Source organism: Conger conger, chromosome 16, assembly GCF_963514075.1.
Source record: "Conger conger chromosome 16, fConCon1.1, whole genome shotgun sequence".
In the NCBI taxonomy this organism is placed as follows: domain Eukaryota; kingdom Metazoa; phylum Chordata; class Actinopteri; order Anguilliformes; family Congridae; genus Conger; species Conger conger.
In genome coordinates this window covers 38738334-38760038 of record NC_083775.1, presented here as the reverse complement: position 1 = coordinate 38760038, position 21705 = coordinate 38738334, and the positions used below count along the sequence as shown (strand labels likewise).

General features: G+C 45.2%; 1 protein-coding gene across 1 annotated transcript in view; it reads left to right on the top strand.

Annotated features, from left to right (window-relative positions):
- Positions 1-21705, top strand: part of LOC133115312 (BAI1-associated protein 3-like) — a 174910-nt gene that overhangs the window by 92156 nt on the left and 61049 nt on the right. The window contains exons 11-14 of the mRNA XM_061225163.1: positions 7363-7459; positions 17877-17984; positions 18110-18202; positions 19746-19849. Of these exons, the coding sequence (XP_061081147.1) occupies positions 7363-7459; positions 17877-17984; positions 18110-18202; positions 19746-19849 (402 nt within the window). The remainder of the gene's footprint in view (positions 1-7362; positions 7460-17876; positions 17985-18109; positions 18203-19745; positions 19850-21705) is intronic.

Genomic DNA, 21705 nt, shown 5'->3' with positions numbered 1-21705 from the left:
GAAATCTCCCAGAAATCCCTCCGGACCTCCTCCACAATCTTGTCACTGAAAGCCCCCAGCTCGAACTGCTTGATTTTCCACAGTTTCTCCCTGATGGTGCAGCGTGGTGTATCATACTGCCCGCCATCTTCAACAGCGCTATGCCTGGCTGTCTGTATTTTCAATGTCGAGCCATGGTTCCGAAACAGCGGTTTCATTATTCACCAGGTACTCAGACTCCCACGATTCTGCAGGACCTGAACCCTGTAAGCTGACTGGTCTATATGTTTTGTACACAGTCTGAGACATACTTGAGGACTATAGAACTTGTTTGAAATTTTGTCTCTGTGGCCGGGTTTTTTTTAAAAGCCCTCACACGTTTAGCCACGCCTTAAAGAAAGCATCAGCCTATGAATTGTGAGGGGTGTGTGTGTGGGCTTGACTTTTATTTTATTTTATTGTATTATGCTATGGCCTTAAAACATGCAACAGCATAATAATAATAATAATAATAATAATAATAATAATGGATAAAAACAACATGAAATATTTGTTTTATTAAAAAATAAACGCACATAAAACACTAATGCTAAAGACTTCTCAATTAGGTTAACTTTCACAGAGTCAGAGGATCTCAAAAGATGGTAATCTTCAATAACGTTGTCGACTTGTTCAAACGCATTGTTCATCGAATCCAAGTCTTCTTCCAGTCAGTAAATGTTGTTACATTCTGGCGGCGGTATTCTGTGGAGATAGGATGCTGCCACCAAGAACTAATTTACTTTTACCACATAGTATCAACATTGTTACGGTGATGATACGCTGACACGTATCATCACTGTGCCTGCTTAAAAATTTACTTCGCCTCCTTGATCCGCTGGCGAACTTGTTGTAACATCTTTTCAAACCAAACAAGTCCCAAGCATCGCGCACAACACTGGGGTCTGTAATACATAGGCAATCCTCGTCTTTCCATTGGTTAAAAAAACACATTTTGGGGGCATCGCCATCCATGGTAATGTGATACCCGCAGCCAGGACCCTCCTCCTGGGATGAAACCCACTCTAGGTCTAGTGAGCCAGCAGCAACTCTTGATATTGCTGCTAAAGCTGTCTTGGGCCTCTGCAGAGCGGTTTGTGGTATGGCCCCAGCTTCTGATGAGGTAGGTGTTGAATTACTAGACATGTTAGAAGGATAAGCACTGGAACAAACACATTTTGTATACCCAGAGCTGTTGGTCGTTTCTGAGATGTTAGGACTTGTAAAACCCCCAGCTTTATACACAACCTGATGGGCGGGTTTGTGTGTCCACCTTTACAACATATGTCAACGCCCCCCCCCCAGAATGTTGCTTATGCACACATCACATCCTTCAGCTCTCTGTCTCTGTTTATTTCCAACTGGCGCGCGGACCAAGAACATCCTACAGACTGTCCCAGCCTATTTTATCAACGTGAGTCTGGACAAGCTTTTGCACTGCGACTGCAACTCTTTTCTCATAGAATTAAATAATGTGACGACCATGCCCGGTCTTCCTCAGTTCAGGTTGTTGCTGTCATTTAGCAGGTGGCAGTGCTGTGTGCCATCCCTCCCTTGTCTAATCGTTGATTAGATAATTAGGTGATTAGTCACCAATTTTCCTGGGTGTTTGCACATGGGAAAGACCCTTTAAGTGGCTTCGTCCAGATGCTCAGAAGATTGATTTCTCACTCCGTACTGGGCCTTTGACGGGGGTTGTTGGTTGTTGGCATTTTGGGGACTTGGTCTTCCTTTTGTTATTTTGGATTTCCACACTCCACTTGTGCTCACACTCAAACACCCCTAAACTGATTCACTCTGACACACATTCAGACGAACAGATTATTTCAAATAAATTCTTTAAATCTATTTTCCTTGTCTGGTCTCCATGTTTTGTTGTTGACTGCTTGAATGACGGTCATAACAATAAACTAACACTTTTCAAGCATTATATTTATAATATACATATGTCTAGATGCTTCTATACTGCCTTTACATTTTAATATGCTTTTGCACTGCTACTGAGAGAGGAAAAAAGCGAAGTATTTCTGTCTCTAAACTACTTAACTCTTTTCTCATAGAATCAAATAACTAACACTTTTCAAGCTTTATAATATACACGTCTAGATGTTTCTGCTAATTTAAAATGTCTTAATATGCTTTTACTTAAAAAAACTAGCAAAAACATATGTATATATATATGTGTATATATGTGTATATGTGTGTATATGTATGTATGTGTATATATGTATGTATATATGTATGTGTATGTATGTGTGTATATATATATATACGTGTATATATATATGTATATATGTATATACATGTATATATGTGTATATGTATATCTGTATATTTACACATATATGCGTATATGTATATATGTGTATGTGTATATGAATATATGTGTATTTATATATGTATGTATGTATGTGTGTATGTAATATATCTATGTATATATATATGTATGCATATATGTGTATATATGTATATATACATATACACCTATATGTTTATATATACGTATATATGTATATATGTATGTATATATATAAATATATATAAATGCAGTCTGGCTACCGTTTTGGTGTCTCCTTCTTGCTCTTGAGACTGTGCTGGGAGACACAACAAACCTTCTTGTGACTGCAAGTATGGATCTGCCATCCTGGAGGAGCTGGACTACCTGTGCAACCTGATTGGGCTGCAGGTACCACCTCATGCTACCAGTAGTGACAAGGACACTAGCAGAACACAAAACTAGAGACGAATCAGTCAGGAAGGATAAGTCAGATAAGGAGAGAGCAATTGTCTGTGGCCACCACATGTAAAACCATTACCTTTTTGGGGGATGTCTTGCCTTTGCATCTCCATTGCACCTGTTGTCATTTTCATTTGCACCAAAGCAGGTGAAATTGATTCACAATCACTTGTGCTTCCTAAGTGGACAGATTGAAATCCATGAAGTTTAACTGACTTGGTGTTACACTGTGATGATTAAGTGTTCCCTTAATTTTTTTGAGCAGTGTATATATTCTCATTGTGACACGTAATGGATTTATAGCTGAATGGCATGCATGGCCCCCGAAATCTCCCAGAAATCCCTCCGGACCTATTTGAAGATTCCAAATCTGTCTCATTTTTTACCAGAATCGAATTGACAAAGTTTATGTATTTTGTAAAACTGAGAACTGCGCAATGTACCCCCTTGGCCATGCTGCATGCTGCATTCGCCTCTGACTTGTCTCATTAACAAGGCATTTCTGCCCCATAACTGCAGCTCACTGGATGTTTTAAGTTTTTTGCACCATTCTCTACAAACTCTAGAGACTGTTGTGTGTGACAATCTCAGGAGATCATCAGTTTCTCAGATACTTAAACAACCCTCTCTGCCACCAACAATCATTCCATGGTCAAAGTCACTTGTATCCCGATGGTTGATGTGAACATTAACTAAAGCTCCTGACTCGTATCTGCTTGATTTTATACATTGCACTGCTGCCATACGATTGGCTGATTAGATAATCACATGAATGAGTTCCTAATAAAGTGCTCAGTGAGTGTATGATAATCTATATACAATAACATCAGTGCTATTAGAAGAAACCTAGTTGCTGATTATGCAATATCACAATGTTTGTTTTTTTTTAGCAAATTCTGTGTGTCAATTTATTGTGATGTAAATGGTAAATGGTTGGCATTTATATAGCACCTTTATCCAAAGCGCTGTACAATTGATGCTTCTCATTCCTCATTCACCCATTCATACACACACTCACACACCAACGGCGATTGGCTGCCATGCAAGGCGCCAACCAGCTTGTCAGGAGCATTTGGGGGTTAGGTGTCTTGCTCAGGGACACTTTGACACAGCCCAGGCGGGGGATCGAACCGGCAACCCTCCGACTGCCAGACGACTGCTCTTACTGCCTGAGCCTGGGACAAGTCATTGAGACAACTCACACAAGACAGCTTTTCCCCATGATTTGCGCCAAACTGTCATTACATTACATTGCAGGCATTTAGCAGACACTCTTATCCAGAGCAACATACAACAAAGTGCAGATCGAACACAGGGATAGGTGTGATGAGGACCCTAGGGGACAGTCCAGTTCTAGCTTGACCATATAGATACAATTGGAAGCCTTGAAAAATACCTCAACTTACGAACTAGCATACCAAGGTGCACTTTTCCCTTCCAGTCAACTTTCCATGAATATACAGCACTCTGCGAACAGCCAGTCCTTTCAGCAAAAACCTTTTGTGGCTTACCCTCCTTGTGGAAGGTGTCAATGAGTGTCTTCTGGACAACCGTCTTCCCCATGATTGCCCGACCAAGTATACACACACACACACACACACACACACACACACACACACACACATATACATACATAGTATTGTTGTCCTCAGGCTTCTAGCAGCCAACCACTGTCAGTGTTGGTCCACTGTGTTTTATCATGTCCAGAGTCAACGCAGCCGTCTACCAAGAGATTGTAGAGCACTTCATGCTTTACTTTTGCTGAAAAGCTTTATGGAGATGCTGATTTCCTTTTCCAGCAGGACTTGGCATCTGCCCACAGTGTCAAAACTATTAGTAACTGGTTTGCTGACCATGGTATCACTGTGCTTGATTGGCCAGCCAACTCGCCTGACCTGAACCCAATAGAGACACCAGACCCAACAATACAGATAAGCTGAAGGCACCTCAGCAGTGCCACAGGCTGATTGCATCCATGCCACGCCACATTCGTGCAGTAATTTGTGCAGAAGGAGCCCCAACCAAGTACTGAGTGCATAAATGAACATACTTTTCAGAAGGTCGACATTTCTGTATTAGAAATCCTTTCTTTGATTGGTCTTATGTAATATTCTAATATTTTGAGATACTGGATTTTAGATTTTAATGAGCTGTAAGCCGTAATCATCAAAATTAAAACGAAAAAAGGCTTGAAATATTTCACTATTTAACTTTTCCACAATATTCTAATTTTTTGAGATGCACCTGTATGTGTATATACAGTCAAGTCCAATTCTCATCTTTTTGGCTCTATACACCACCACAATGGATTTGAAATGAAACGAACAAGATGTGCTTCAACTGCAGACTTTCAGCTTTAATTTGAGGGTATTTACATCCAAATCAGGTGAACGGTGTTGGAATTACAACCGTTTGTATATGTGCATCCCACTTTTTAAGGGACCAAAAGTAATGAAGTAACAAACTAACAATCATAAATAAAACTTTCACTTTTTAATACTTGGTTGCAAATCCTTTGCAGTCAATTACAGCCTGAAGTCTGGAACGCATAGACATCACCTGACGCTGGGTTTCATCCCTGGTGATGCTCTGCCAGGCCTCCACTGCAACTGTCTTCAGCTCCTGCTTGTTCTTGGGGCATTTTCCCTTCAGTTTTGTCTTCAGCAAGTGAAATGCATGTTCAATCGGATTCAGGTCAGGTGATTGACTTGGCCATTGCATAACATTCCACTTCTTTGCCTTAAAAAACTTTTTGGTTGCTTTCGCAGTATGCTTCGGGTCATTGTCCATCTGCACTGTGAAGCGCAGTTCTGAAGCATTTGGGTGAATATGAGCAGATAATATTGCCCGAAACACTTCAGAATTCATCCTGCTACTTTTGTCAGCAGTCACATCATCAATAAATACAAGGGAACCAGTTCCATTGGCAGTCATACATGCCCACGCCATGACACTACCACCACCATGCTTCACTGATGAGGTGGTATGTTTTGGATCATGAGCAGTTCCTTTCTTTCTCCATACTCTTCTCTTCCCATCATTCTGGTACAAGTTGATCTTTGTCTCATCTGTTCATAGGATGCTGTTCCAGAACTGTAAAGGCTTTTTTAGATGTTGTTTGGCAAACTCTAATCTGGTCTTCCTGTTTTTGAGGCTCACCAATGGTTTACATCTAGTGGTGAACCCTCTGTATTCACTCTGGTGAAGTCTTCTCTTGATTGTTGACTTTGACACACATACACCGACCTCCTGGAGAGTGTTCTTGATCTGGCCAAATATTGTGAAGGGTGTCTTTTGGTGTTGCTAAGCTCACCGGTGCGTTCTTTCTTTTTAAGAATGTTCCAAACAGTTGATTTGGCCACACCTAATGTTTTTGATATCTTTCTGATGGGTTTGTTTTGATTTTTCAGCCTAATGATGGCTTGCTTCACTGATAGTGACAGCTCTTTGGATCTCACATTGAGAGTTGACAGCAACAGATTCCCAATGCAAATAGCATTGAAATGAACTCTAGACCTTTTATCTGCTCCTTGTAAATGAGATAATGAGGGAATAACACACACCTGGCCATGGAACAGCTGAGCAGCCAATTGTCCCATTACTTTTGGTCCCTTAAAAAGTGGGAGGCACATATAGAAACTGTTGTAATTCCTACACCGTTCACCTGATTTGGATGTAAATACCCTCAAATTAAAGCTGAAAGTCTGCAGTTAAAGCATATCTTGTTGTGGTGGTGTATAGAGCCAAAAAGATGAGAATTGTGTCGATGTCCCAATATTTATGGACCTGACTGTATATATATATATATATATACATATAAAACTATATATAAGTGCCATTATAATCTGGCGTGCCCAAGGCTAATCATGGTGGTGAGGTAGGGAGGGAAAGGTGCAGCCTGAAGAGATGAGTCTTCAGTCTGTGCTTGAAAGTGGTCAGAGACTCTGCTGTTCTGACATCCACAGGAAGGTCATTCCACCACCGTGGGGCCAGAACAGTAGTCATGACCGGTGCAGGTGAGGGGGAGGTGCCAGGCGTCCCAAAGTAGCGGAACGGAGGGGACTTGCTGGTGTATACGTTCTGATAAGTGATTGAATAAACTGCCTGTCATGTGTGCTAATTAGGGCTATATCTCTGCTAATTATAAGTCGATAGCTATTCCATAAAAAGTGAAAAATAAGAAAATTATCTTTAACCTCAGATTAGTGTATCACACAAAAAATGGCTATTCAATTTTTCAAGTTTGAAGAAATTAAGAAATGAACAGTCAGTGTGACAACTTAGCCGTTAACATTAAAGTGTGACTGCTAAATGCAATAAACATGCTCTCTAAAGCAGGAGACCAACACTGCTCCCAGTTTTCATTCTTCCCCTCCAATCAGGGACTGACTTACACCTGTGATACCAGATGAGTGCGATCTATGGCCAATCTATGTCACTGTCAGGTATCAAAGAAATCCACCAGTATGACTGGCCTGTTTTGAGTATCCCTGCAGTAACTAAAGCAATGTGTAGCAGTGATAGCACACAATGTTTTGTGGTCTATAGAGAGGGTGTCAGAACTGAGCCAATCAGTTCAGCTCACTCTGAGTCTCATCTTGTGTCAGGTACTTCAAGCAAATAGCCAAGTCGGTCCGAGCCAATGGGAGTGCTGCAGAGGAAAGCGCAGATGACTTCCTGGGGTGTCTGAGCATCCCCATTAATGTGAGTTACTCTTACAAACACTGCACTGAGGTGTCTGAACATCCCCGTTAATGTGAGTTACTCTTACAAACACTGCACTGAGGTGTCTGAAAATCCCCATTAATGTGAGTTACTCTTACAAACACTGCACTGAGGTGTCTGAACATCCCCGTTAATGTGAGTTACTCTTACAAACACTGCACTGAGGTGTCTGAAAATCCCCATTAATGTGAGTTACTCTTACAAACACTGCACTGAGGTGTCTGAACATCCCCGTTAATGTGAGTTACTCTTACAAACACTGCACTGACGTGTCTGAACATCCCTGTTAATGTGAGTTACTCTTATAAACACTGGACTTGGGTGTCTGAACATACATCCCTGTTAATGTGAGTTTGTAGCATCTACTTCTGTGACATAATTCACCATAGAATGTTTCCTTAGTTACGTCATAAGTAGTGATTCCTGTGACGTGATTTGGGGTTCAAGGGTGAGGGTAAAGGGTATTTAATAAAGATGTCTGCTGCGTTGCAGCAGAGGTTTTCATCTGCTCACAAGTCTCCGTTTGAGTTATTCTCGCACTCTTATATTGGTGACCTCGATTCAGCTAAGGACGTTTCCAAGGCTTCTCCGCTTTTTGAGCTCACTCATCATGGAAGGGGCGAACGTGGTTTCCCTAAAATTGCCAGAGTTTTGGGAAGGACAGTCTGTGGCTTAGTTCGCTCAAACTGAAGCACAGTTTGCTCTCAGGAGAATCACAGACAACAGCACAAAATATTATTATGTCGTTTCTGCTCTAAGCTGTCCCACCGCCGCTCGAGTCGAGAGTATTCTGGAAGACCCGCCAGAGGAGAATAAATACGAGACTTTGAAATCTTACCTGCTTGATACGTTCGGTTTAACTGAATCTGAGCGTGCGCGTCAGCTACTTTCTCTGCCCGGCATGGGTGATTCCAAACCTTCTGAACTGATGGATTATATGCTGACACTCCTGGGAAAGCATAAGCCATGTTTTATTTTCACGGAACTGTTCATGCAACAGCTACCTACGCACGTCCGCTCTGCTCTAGCCAACTCTCCAATTAAGGATTTCAGGGCTTTAGCTAAGGGAGCTGACAAATTTTTTTCCCCTGTAAGCAGAGCTGCATGGCTGTCCTAGGCCACGCCCACGTTGACTCTACATTGCCGGTGGATACAGTGGCCATTGCCAGTACTACAACTCAGCAGCTGGGATACTGCTATTTCCATGCCCGGTTTGGAACTAAAGCCAAAAAGTGTCGCGCCCCATGCACCTTCAAGGCATCGGGAAACGGCAAGGCTCTCACTAGCTGGCCTGAGCGCCGCCCGCCTCCTGGCTGAGTTCCCAAGCCTGACAGAGCCTAACCTTTCTGAACCATGGTCCGCCCGCCAGCAGCGCCAGCTCGCTTTTATCTCAGAGTTCACTACAGACATTCGGCATGTTGCTGGGAAAGACAACCACGTAGCCGACTACCTCTCCCGGGCTGCTGCCAATGCCGTCCATCTTGGGATCGACTACTCCCTGATGGCAGCCGATCAAGCCTCAGACCCAGATGTACTGAACATTAGGAGTGCTGTTACGGGGGGCTCCAGCTACAAGACATCACATTTGACAACGCCGGTGGCACTATACTTTGTGAAATTTCCATGGGGCAACCGCGACCAGTTGTACCTCAAAGATGGAGAAGACAGGTTTTTGATACCATTCATTGTCTTTCCCACCCGGGCAAGAAAGCGTCTCAGAAATTGGTGTCGGCTAGGTTTGTATGGCACGGGCTCAAGAAGGACATTCGCAACTGGGCCGACACCTGCACAGTATGTCAACGGGCCAAGGTGCATCGCCATGTAAAGGCCCCTTTGGCACCTTTTTCAGTTCCGGAAAAGCGGTTTGACCACGTGCACATGGACTTGGGTTTTCCCACCTCCTCACTATAGTGGACAGAACCACTGAAGCTGTTCCTCTGACATCGACCACATCCGCTGATGTGGCTCGGGCATTTATCTCCACTTGGGTTGCCCGGTTTGGTGTCTTCGGACAGAGGGCCCCAGTTCACGTCACAGATTTGGAATGCGGTTGCCCTGAACCTGGGGAATACACCGTACTACTGCTTATCATCCTCAAGCTAATGGCTTGTGTGAACGATTTCATCGCACAATGAAAACTTCACTGCGGGCCAGCCTCCAGGATGACAGCTGGGTCGACAGGCTTCCATGGGTCATGCTGGGGTTGAGGACCGCCCCTAAGGAGGACCTACAGGGTTCTGTGGTGGAGTTAGTTTACGGTCAGCCACTGCGGGTGCCAGGGGATTTCGTTCCTGATCCCACAAGCCCTTGGTCTGCAGCACTACAGCGGGCCACCCTCCTGGACAGCGCCAGGACATTCGCACCAGTGCCTACATCGCAGCATGGCCTCCCACAGGCCTACGTTCCTTCCGACCTGAAGGCGGCCAAGTACGTTTTCATTCGCCATGATGCACATCGAGGACCGTTTCAACCCCCCTACGATGGTCCGTTTCGTGTTTTGGAGGCCGGGGACAAGGCTTTCCTTGTGGACGTTGGTGGTAAGCCGGACTACATTTCACTAGACCGCCTCAAACCGGCTCATCTGGATCTGGACCAACCCGTCAAGTTGGCACAACCCCCACGCCGGGGTCGCCCTCCAGCTGGCATGCCTACAGATCGCCCCCTATCGTTGGGTCGTTCTCTTGTGTCTGCCCCAGCCCCTGCCCCACCCTTGCGGACTCGTTTTGGTCGAACAGTTCGGCCTCCCCCACGGCTAGGATTGCCAGTTATGGTGAATTCTGGGGGGACGGATGTAGCATCTACTTCTGTGACATAATTCACCATAGAATGTTTCCTTAGTTACGTCATAGGTAGTGATTCCTGTGACGTGATTTGGGGTTCAAGGGTGAGGGTAAAGGGTATTTAATAAAGATGTCTGCTGCGTTGGAGCAGAGGTTTTCATCTGCTCACGAGTCTCCGTTTGAGTTATTCTCGCACTCTTACAAGTTACTCTTACAAGCACTGCACTGGGGTGTCTGAACATCCCTGTTAATGTGAGTTACTCTTACAAACATTGCACTGGGGTGTCTGAACATCCCTGTTAATGTGAGTTACTCTTACAAACACTGCACTGGGGTGTCTGAACATCCCCATTAATGTGAGTTACTCTTACAAACATTGCACTGGGGTGTCTGAACATCCCTGTTAATGTGAGTTACTCTTACAAACACTGCACTGAGGTGTCTGAACATCTCTGTTAATGTGAGTTACTCTTACAAACACTTCACTAGCTGTAATGTCACTACTAGTCATAGTGGTAGCAATATTATATAAGTTATATATATGTTATATTATATATATAAGTAATATAGTCATAGAAAAAGTTATTGTACTAGTTTTCCGTTCTTGTTCCTCAGTGTTTTATTCTCCAACTCTGACAGTAAAAGAACAGACACAGCATCCAAATAAAAGATCACCCATGAAAGCCCAGCTAAATAAGAAAGGGCCATGCACGTTTGCATACAGCTATACGTAGCCTTGTACAGCTTGGTAGAAATGCGGCAGAATATGGATAACAATAGAGAATTTAATCAAAACGGATATACCTGACAGTAAAAGAGTAGACTGTCTTTGCGAAAGATCACCCACGAGAGCCCAGCTCCTGCATAAGGTAGTGATATAAGGGAAAAGGAGGTGGGAAGTTAGCCAGCACAAGGTCATTTTGCTAGCTTGCAATCTAGCTATCTCCATCTTTAATGCAAACTATGAGCGTTTATTGTTTAATAGGTGCATTTCCACTACGTGGTAAAATGATTTATATTGCAGTAAGTAATTATATGGATTAGGATTACAGCACTAGAAAGACCATGACACCTACCTCTTCCCAGGGGGAAAATAATAAAGGGGAGAGTGGTAGTTAAGGGGGCAAACAGTAAGTGGTCATTCTCATCCCATAGTTATGTGGGCTTAAAGCTGTGTATATACATTAGTCAGGCAGTAATGAAAATGACAGATTTAGTGTAAGTATACATAGTATATACTATGAATGTCATAGTGTCCCTGGGCAAGCCACCGCCAATTGCTCCTGATGAGCTGATTTGTCGCTTGCATGGCAGCCTATTGCCATTGGTGTGTGTGAATGAATGAATGGAAGAATGAAAGGCATCAATTAAAGGCGAGCATTGCTGGGCTGAATGGCCTGTTTCGCCCATTACCTTATGTTATGAATTGTAAAGTGCCATTTGCCTTTTAATTCAATTCTATTAAATTCTATTTATTTTGTCTAGCGCTTTTCACAGAAGACTGTCACAAAGATGCTTTACAGAGTGAGACGGGTGCGTGTGGGGTTGGACCCAAAATGCACGACTCAGAAACAGGGGTGTAATAAAGTCCCATCAGGACTTTATTCAGGGAATGTCCAGTGAGCGTAGTCAAAAAACAAGCAATGTTCACGTAAAATCCAGCCAAAATCAAAGTACAGTACCAAGGGAGAAGGCAGTCTCGTAATCGGTACACCATGCAAAAGGTCCAGTAGCCAGGAAAGCTGTCAGCGGGGCAGAAGTACAGGCGGACGGTAGGCAGGCTCAGGGTCGATGACGCTACAAGAGTCAAGACCGAAGTCTGCTCCGCAGGGCATATGAGGTAAACAAAACCCCCAAACAGTCGATTTGAGTGGTCCATGAGCTCCGGGGGTTGGAAGAGTGGCAGGAAAGAGAAACAAAAGAGGATGTTAGACATTAAAATGTATTATTACATCAAATAAAATGTCCTCATGCACAGAACCTCCCCAGTGTCTAAGGTTGTAGCTAACCCCATTGGCACTGTTAAGGCCTACTCAGTGCCACCGGTCACATGTGGATTTCTAAGTAACCGTTAGCGTCATCTAGTACCTGCCTCCAGAACCACCGTACGAAGCTATAACTGATTATAAGCCTGATTGTAAAAGTGTGTTTTTAATCTTGGTTTAAATATTGAGACTGTCTGACTCCTGTAGGGACCACATTTCCCACAATCCCACAGGACAATTCCGCCACGTCCACCCCGCATGACGTCTAGCTCGTTTCAGCCAGTGCCGTAATGGTGGGAGCAATACACTTTCCCCGTATAAGAGCAAGGCATGCTCTCGGGATTGCCCACTTCTTCTTCTCACTTCTTTTTCGACACACCCTCTTTGGCCATTTTCTTCACCTCATCTGCTCCAATACTCGGACAGAGGCTGCATTCTTTACAGAGCACCACCAGGCCTACGGACACACCTAGTTTACCTTGCGGTAACTTAGTGTGCACTAGCGAGTGGAAACTTTGTACGGGGAACGCTACATCAGTTTACCCCTGCAAAGCACAGCAACAAACTTTTTCCAGAACCAAATGGACCAGAACCGAGCGGACTAGAACCGAAGGGACCAGGCGACAACGCACAGCCCACGGGAACATCCCAGCTCTGCGCATCTGCCGAGGACAACGGTTCACATCATCGCCGCTTCTATAAGGACAGCACGTCTCATTACCATCGCCGCTTCTACAAGGACAGCACGTCTCATTACCATCGCCGCTCCTACAAGGACAGCACGTCTCATTACCATCGCCGCTCCTACACGGACAGCACATCTCATTACCATCGCCGCTCCTACAAGGACAGCACGTCTCATTACCATCGCCGCTCCTACAAGGACAGCACGTCTCATTACCATCGCCGCTTCTATAAGGACAGCACATCTCATTACCATCGCCGCTTCTACAAGGACAGCACGTCTCATTACCATCGCCGCTCCTACAAGGACAGCACGTCTCATTACCATCGCCGCTCCTACAAGGACAGCACGTCTCATTACCATCGCCGCTTCTATAAGGACAGCACGTCTCATTACCATCGCCGCTTCTACAAGGACAGCACGTCTCATTACCATCGCTGCTCCTACAAGGACAGCACGTCTCATTACCATCGCCGCTCCTACACGGACAGCACATCTCATTACCATCGCCGCTCCTACACGGACAGCACGTCTCATTACCATCGCCGCTCCTACAAGGACAGCACATCTCATTACCATCGCCGCTCCTACAAGGACAGCACGTCTCATTACCATCGCCGCTCCTACAAGGACAGCACGTCTCATTACCATCGCCGCTCCTACACGGACAGCACGTCTCATTACCATCGCCGCTCCTACAAGGACAGCACATCTCATTACCATCGCCGCTCCTACAAGGACAGCACGTCTCATTACCATCGCCGCTCCTACAAGGACAGCACGTCTCATTACCATCGCCGCTCCTACAAGGACAGCACGTCTCATTACCATCGCCGCTTCTATAAGGACAGCACATCTCATTACCATCGCCGCTCCTACAAGGACAGCACGTCTCATTACCATCGCCGCTCCTACAAGGACAGCACGTCTCATTACCATCGCCGCTCCTACAAGGACAGCACGTCTCATTACCATCGCCGCTCCTACACGGACAGCACATCTCATTACCATCGCCGCTCCTACAAGGACAGCACGTCTCATTACCATCGCCGCTCCTACAAGGACAGCACGTCTCATTACCATCGCCGCTTCTATAAGGACAGCACATCTCATTACCATCGCCGCTTCTACAAGGACAGCACGTCTCATTACCATCGCCGCTCCTACAAGGACAGCACGTCTCATTACCATCGCCGCTCCTACAAGGACAGCACGTCTCATTACCATCGCCGCTTCTATAAGGACAGCACGTTTCATTACCATCGCCGCTTCTACAAGGACAGCACGTCTCATTACCATCGCTGCTCCTACAAGGACAGCACGTCTCATTACCATCGCCGCTCCTACACGGACAGCACATCTCATTACCATCGCCGCTCCTACACGGACAGCACGTCTCATTACCATCGCCGCTCCTACAAGGACAGCACATCTCATTACCATCGCCGCTCCTACAAGGACAGCACGTCTCATTACCATCGCCGCTCCTACAAGGACAGCACGTCTCATTACCATCGCCGCTCCTACACGGACAGCACGTCTCATTACCATCGCCGCTCCTACAAGGACAGCACATCTCATTACCATCGCCGCTCCTACAAGGACAGCACGTCTCATTACCATCGCCGCTCCTACAAGGACAGCACGTCTCATTACCATCGCCGCTCCTACAAGGACAGCACGTCTCATTACCATCGCCGCTTCTATAAGGACAGCACATCTCATTACCATCGCCGCTCCTACAAGGACAGCACGTCTCATTACCATCGCCGCTCCTACAAGGACAGCACGTCTCATTACCATCGCCGCTTCTATAAGGACAGCACGTCTCATTACCATCGCCGCTTCTACAAGGACAGCACGTCTCATTACCATCGCCGCTCCTACAAGGACAGCACGTCTCATTACCATCGCCGCTCCTACACGGACAGCACATCTCATTACCATCGCCGCTCCTACAAGGACAGCACGTCTCATTACCATCGCCGCTCCTACAAGGACAGCACGTCTCATTACCATCGCCGCTTCTATAAGGACAGTACATCTCATTACCATCACCGCTCCTACAAGGACAGCACGTCTCATTACCATCGCCGCTCCTACAAGGACAGCACGTCTCATTACCATCGCCGCTCCTACAAGGACAGCACGTCTCATTACCATCGCCGCTCCTACAAGGACAGCACGTCTCATTACCATCGCCGCTCCTACAAGGACAGCACGTCTCATTACCATCGCCGCTCCTACAAGGACAGCACGTCTCATTACCATCGCCGCTCCTACAAGGACAGCACGTCTCATTACCATCGCCGCTCCTACAAGGACAGCACGTCTCATTACCATCGCCGCTCCTACAAGGACAGCACGTCTCATTACCATCGCTGCTCCTACAAGGACAGCACGTCTCATTACCATCACCGCTTCTACAAGGACAGCACGTCTCATTACCATCGCCGCTCCTACAGGGACAACAGTTCACATTACCATCGCCGCTCCTACAAGGACAGCACCTCTCATTACCATCGCCGCTCCTACAAGGACAGCACGTCTCATTACCATCGCCGCTCCTACAAGGACAGCACGTCTCATTACCATCGCCGCTCCTACAAGGACATCATTCACATTACCATCGCCGCTCCTACAAGGACATCAGTTCACATCACCATCGCCGCTTCTATAAGGACAGCACGTCTCATTACCATCGCCGCTCCTACAAGGACAGCACGTCTCATTACCATCGCCGCTCCTACAAGGACAGCACGTCTCATTACCATCGCCGCTTCTACAAGGACCGCACGTCTCATTACCATCGCCGCTCCTACAAGGACAGCACGTCTCATTACCATCGCCACTTCTACAAGGACAGCATGTCTCATTACCATCGTCGCTCCTACAAGAACAGCACGCCTTTTCAATCCAACAATGCGTATGGCATAGCCAATGTTTAGTTTAGTCTTAACTGATATTGTGAATCTGTGTTTCTATATTTGCTGTCTTATCATTTTAATGTATTTTGTTAGCTATATATATATATATACATATTTAAATTTATATACAAATATACACATATATATAAATGCGTGAGTAAAACTATGCTGGTAGTCTCTCTTTCCCCAGCTAACACTCAAACACTCCCACTTTTACCTTTCCTATGTTCAAGGGACACACACACACATATCCTAACATACCTTACCTAACTAACCACACGTTATTCCAACCCTATATCTGTTCTGTGTTTGTACGTTTGTTTCATAAATATATTTTATTAAACCTGGTGTCTGTTTTGGCGTCACATAGACATGACAGCCGAGTTAAAGCAGTCTTTCAAAGAACTTCCAACCTTCGGTATCGGTATGTTTAAGTCATTGATATTGGTTATTTTAATTATTAATTAAAATACTAAATTTGTGGTTAGATATTTCTGATAACAGTAATTTTATGAGACTGATTACTTTTTGTAGCACTGGAGTAATAAGTTGGAGATTCTTCAGTGTGGCATTAGGGCAAACAGATAGTATGGCATTACAGTAATCTAACCTAGATGTAAGAAAAGCATGGATCAGTTTCTCTAAAAAAGTGCCTAATTTTAGCTATGTTCCTTAACTGAAAGAAATCCACCCTGAATATGTTTTTATATGTCTGTCAAAAGTTAGGTCTGGGTCAAGTGTAACATCAAACAAGGTATTTTACTACAATATTTGATCTAATAAAACAACCGTTTTTGTGTAAAAGTACACATTTTCTCCCTTAGTGTTTTCGTGCCCAAGACCAATAATTCTGCCTTTTCTGAGTTTAGAAGCATCCAAGCTTTTATATCTAAAATACAAGCCTCTAACTGAGAGATCAGTAGTGCTTCGCCAGGTTTCATTGAGATATATATCTGTGTGTCATCCACATAGCAGCGAAACTGTGTGCCAGAATAATACTGCCAAGGGGTAGCATACATAAAGAGAATAGTAAAGGTCCTAGCACTGAACCTTGTGGAATGCACTGAACCTTGTGGAATACCACATTTCATCACAGAGTAGCTGGACTCTTTTTCCTTTAGCTTAACAAACTGTTTCCTTTCATACAAGTATGATCTAAACCAGGCATGTGCCTGTCCATGAAGACCGACACAGTTCTGGAGTCTGTCCAATAGAATCTCATGGTGTATTGTCTCAAAAGCTGCACTCAGTTCAAGAAGTACAAGAACTGAGACAGAGTTACAGTCAGCTGACAGTAGTAGGTAATTAGTAACTTTAACAAGTGTTGTTTCAGTGCTGTGGCCTGGTCTAAATCCCGATTGGAATATTTAAAGCATGTGATTTCAGTTAAGGTAAACCCTGAGTTGCTTTGCCACAGTTTTCTCCAGTAATTTCGATTGAAATGTGAGATGAGATATCGGTCTATAGTTTTCCAGCTTGCTGGGTTCGAGATTTGGTTTCTTCAATAATGGCTTAACTGCCAGTTTGGATCAAGTAGGCAGGTGGCTGGATTTGAGGACATAACTATTTTAGATAACTCATCCATGTCAATGAGCGTAAAACAGCTTAATGCCACTGTAGATTCCTGATGCAGCCCAGATGTGGCCTGCTTATTTTATGTGGCAGGAGTAATGCCAAGTGGAGGAGACAATTTGGAGATCTGGTCTCTAAAAGCCTTTGCCACTAAGTCATTGCTACTATAATCGGAAGGATAGATGGCAGATTCTGACGACTGTTTATTCGTTTACTTATCTACCATGCTAAAGAGAAATTTTGGGTTGTATTTGCTTTGGTCAATTAGTTTAGACTAGAAGGCAGATCTAGCGGATCTAAGAACTTGCTTATACTGAAGGAGGTCAAAAGTTGACCGCCATTTTCGCTCTCGTCTTCTTGTGGACTGCTTCAGGGCACAGGTGGTATCATTGTACCTGGGAGTATAGTTTCCCTCCCTCACTTGTCACACCCTCTCCTGTGGTGCAGGAGATCCCGGTGGCTGGATATGACAAGTGGTTCCAGCTGGAGCCTCGATCCAGTGCCTCTCGGGTTCAAGGGGAGTGTCACCTCATCCTGAGACTCTTCACCTCTCAGGTACACCTGACCCATTGCTACCTCTTCACCCAGAACCCCCACCCCTCTGCTGCTAAGCCCACTCTGTAATAAGGTCCCCAGCTTGCAGAGCTTTAACCAGGTAATCTTTGACCTTGTCTCTTCAGAGGGATACGACCCTGAGCAAGCGGGACTCACACATGGCCGTCCACGAGAAGATCCTGAGCCAGATCCTGGAGTATGAGCACACCTGTGTACAGGTGAGACCATGTAGGCCGAAGGACAGGCCAATCAGAAATTGAGTGTGGTGGAGATATTTATATCAACATCACCTATTAACTGGTGCCGGGGTCATCGTGATGTGTCAACCCCCTATTTGATACAATGTGATCACATGATTATGTACTTTGTGTGCGTGTATAGTTTAGGTTACAATATTTAACTTCAAAGCCATCCACTTGCATGGTAGCTATAGCTAAAGCTAAGAAGGCTAGCTACCCGATTAGCTCGAAAGCATTATTCAGACACTACCAAACTGCAATTAGCTTGCTATCTACCCACAGTGTTATATTGCTATACAGTGCGAGCTAGGTAGCTCAAACAAGGTGCAACTTTGACAAAAAAAAATCTAAGTAGCAGTGAATGTGGCCATGAGCAAAGGCAGTGGTCAAATGCTTTCTTTATAGCTTAGCTAACAGGTTTCCTTAAGTTGTTTTCCAATTAACTCAGAATAGCAAACTAAAAGGTGCATAGCTTGCTGTCGATACCAACAGTGCTCACTACACTCCTTTTTCACTCAGTCAATACAGGAAGCCACCTGGAAATTCCATTAAAAAATGTTACTTATTCAAAAATTCTATGACAATCACTGAATTGAGTTAATTTCCCAAATTGAATGGAATTGATCCTAGGTGACTGGGTCTTTATCCAAAACTTTAACCTCCTGAGACTGCCCCATGCCTCCACTGTGAGCTCCAGAGACTGCCCCATGCCTCCACTATGGGCTCGAGACTGCCCCATGCCTCCACTATGGGCTCCAGAGACTGCCCCATGCCTCCACTATGGGCTCCAGAGACTGCCCCATGCCCCCACTATGGGCTCCAGAGACTGCCCCATGCCTCCACTATGGGCTCCAGAGACTGCCCCACCTCCACTATGGGCTCCAGAGACTGCCCCACCTCCACTATGGGCTCGAGACTGCCCCACCTCCACTATGGGCTCCAGAGACTGCCCCATGCCTCCACTATGGGCTCCAGAGACTGCCCCATGCCTCCACTATGGGCTCCAGAGACTGCCCCATGCCCCCACTATGGGCTCCAGAGACTGCCCCATGCCTCCACTATGGGCTCCAGAGACTGCCCCACCTCCACTATGGGCTCCAGAGACTGCCCCACCTCCACTATGGGCTCGAGACTGCCCCACCTCCACTATGGGCTCCAGAGACTGCCCCATGCCTCCACTATGGGCTCCAGAGACTGCCCCACCTCCACTATGGGCTCCAGAGACTGCCCCACCTCCACTATGGGCTCCAGAGACTGCCCCATGTCTCCACTATGGGCTCCAGAGACTGCCCCATGCCCCCACTATGGGCTCCAGAGACTGCCCCATGCCTCCACTATGGGCTCCAGAGACTGCCCCATGCCCCCACTATGGGCTCCAGAGACTGCCCCACCTCACTATGAGCTACCGAGACTTCCACATGCCATCACTATGGGCTTTCCTGTGCTGCTATTGCTGCTGTGAATCAGACTGAAACGTGTAAATGGTGCTGACAGTCGGACTATGTTTTTTCTTTCCTTGTAGACTGAACCATACAGCTGGGATGGGAGCGTCTGCCAGGCAGCGTGGACTGTCCTATCCCATCATGCAGTGCAGACTGACCTCTCACACCTGCAGCAAGCGATCATGTAAGCTCTTGAAGAGGCAGACATTTTGAAAACAGTTACCTTTTTTGTGAAATGACTTGTCAATGAATGTTTTTGGCAATGGGAGCTTTTGACTTCTGCACCCTAATGCAACACTGGCGCCCGCAGGGTTCTGGACTCAGATATCCACAATTCATAAAAATAAATCTGAGAAAAACAGAATATTTACATTTAAAAATCACATTTCAATGTTAAACCGAACTTTAGATGGGATCCATAATTTTGCTACTGCCTGATGTGGATTTGGAGAAATTAACATCCATCCATCCATCCATTATCTGAACCTGCTTATCCTGATCAGGGTCGCAGGGGGGCTGGAGCCTATCCCAGCATACATTGGGCGAAAGGCAGGAATACACCCAGGACAGGTCGCCAGTCTATCGCAGGGCACACACACCATTCACTCACACACTCATACCTACGGGCAATTTAGACTCTCCAATCAGCCTAACATGCATGTCTTTGGACTGTGGGAGGAAACCGGAGTACCCGGAGGAAACCCACGCAGACACGGGGAAAACATGCAAACTCCGCACAGAGAGGCCCCGGCCGACGGGGATTCGAACCCAGGACCTGCTACCCACTGCACCATCCGTGCCGCCCAGAAATGAATTTAGAATTAAATAAATATGTGCATTTTGTTTTTTTGTGATATTATTTGTACATTCTTTGTGCACCATTAATAATTCCTCTCATATTTCATACTTTTACAGGAAGTTAATTAATAAAAAATTGTAACGACGAGCCAAGTTTGCCGAATGGCCTGTTGCCGTAAACATGTTTTTTACATCAAAGATCCCCCTAGTTTCCAAAAGTAATGCTATTGCACACTGGTACTCCAATGGGAACCCTGTCTCTCTCATCCAGCAGCTGCACTGACTCCATTTGCATAATGGGCGCATCGCGTGGGACAATTCTTGTGATTTAGAAACTAATAAGATTCAAACAATCAAAAGTAAAAATAAATAATAATATATAAAATGTATTATGCACCTTTAATTTAATTAACAATCTCAAAGTGCTACATAAAAATATTATTTTTGCATTCAATCAATCCATTTTTTAATTGAATTGATTGCGCTAGAGTTGGGCTAGAGCTCCCAGCTAAAGAGATACTGTGTACCCTACACATGTATGCCTGTAGCATAGTGGTTAAGGTACATGACTGTAGTGTAGTGGTTAAGGTACATGACTGTAGTGTAGTGGTTAAGGTACATGACTGTAGCGTAGTGGTTAAGGTACATGACTGTAGTGTAGTGGTTAAGGTACATGACTGTAGCGTAGTGGTTAAGGTACATGACTGTAGCGTAGTGGTTAAGGTACATGACTGTAGTGTAGTGGTTAAGGTACATGACTGTAGTGTAGTGGTTAAGGTATGACTGTAGCGTAGTGGTTAAGGTATGACTGTAGCGTAGTGGTTAAGGTACATGATTGTAGCGTAGTGGTTAAGGTACATGACTGTAGTGTAGTGGTTAAGGTACATGACTGTAGCGTAGTGGTTAAGGTACATGACTGTAGCGTAGTGGTTAAGGTACATGACTGTAGCGTAGTGGTTAAGGTACATGGCTGGGACCCGCAAGGTCGGCGGTTCTATCCCTGTTGTTGCCACAATAAGATCCACATAGCCGTTGAGCCCTTGAGCAAAGCCCTCAGCCCTGCATTGCACCAGGGGAGGATTGTCTCCTGCTTAGGATAAGCATCTAATGTAATGTAATGTCATCAAACTGGAAGCAAAGTTATCAAATTATAGGAGAGACGTTGCTGACTAGGATTATCAAAGCGTGATGTATTTTAACTGTCCTGTGCCAGTCCGCAAGAAGCTGAGGACAGAAAGCACC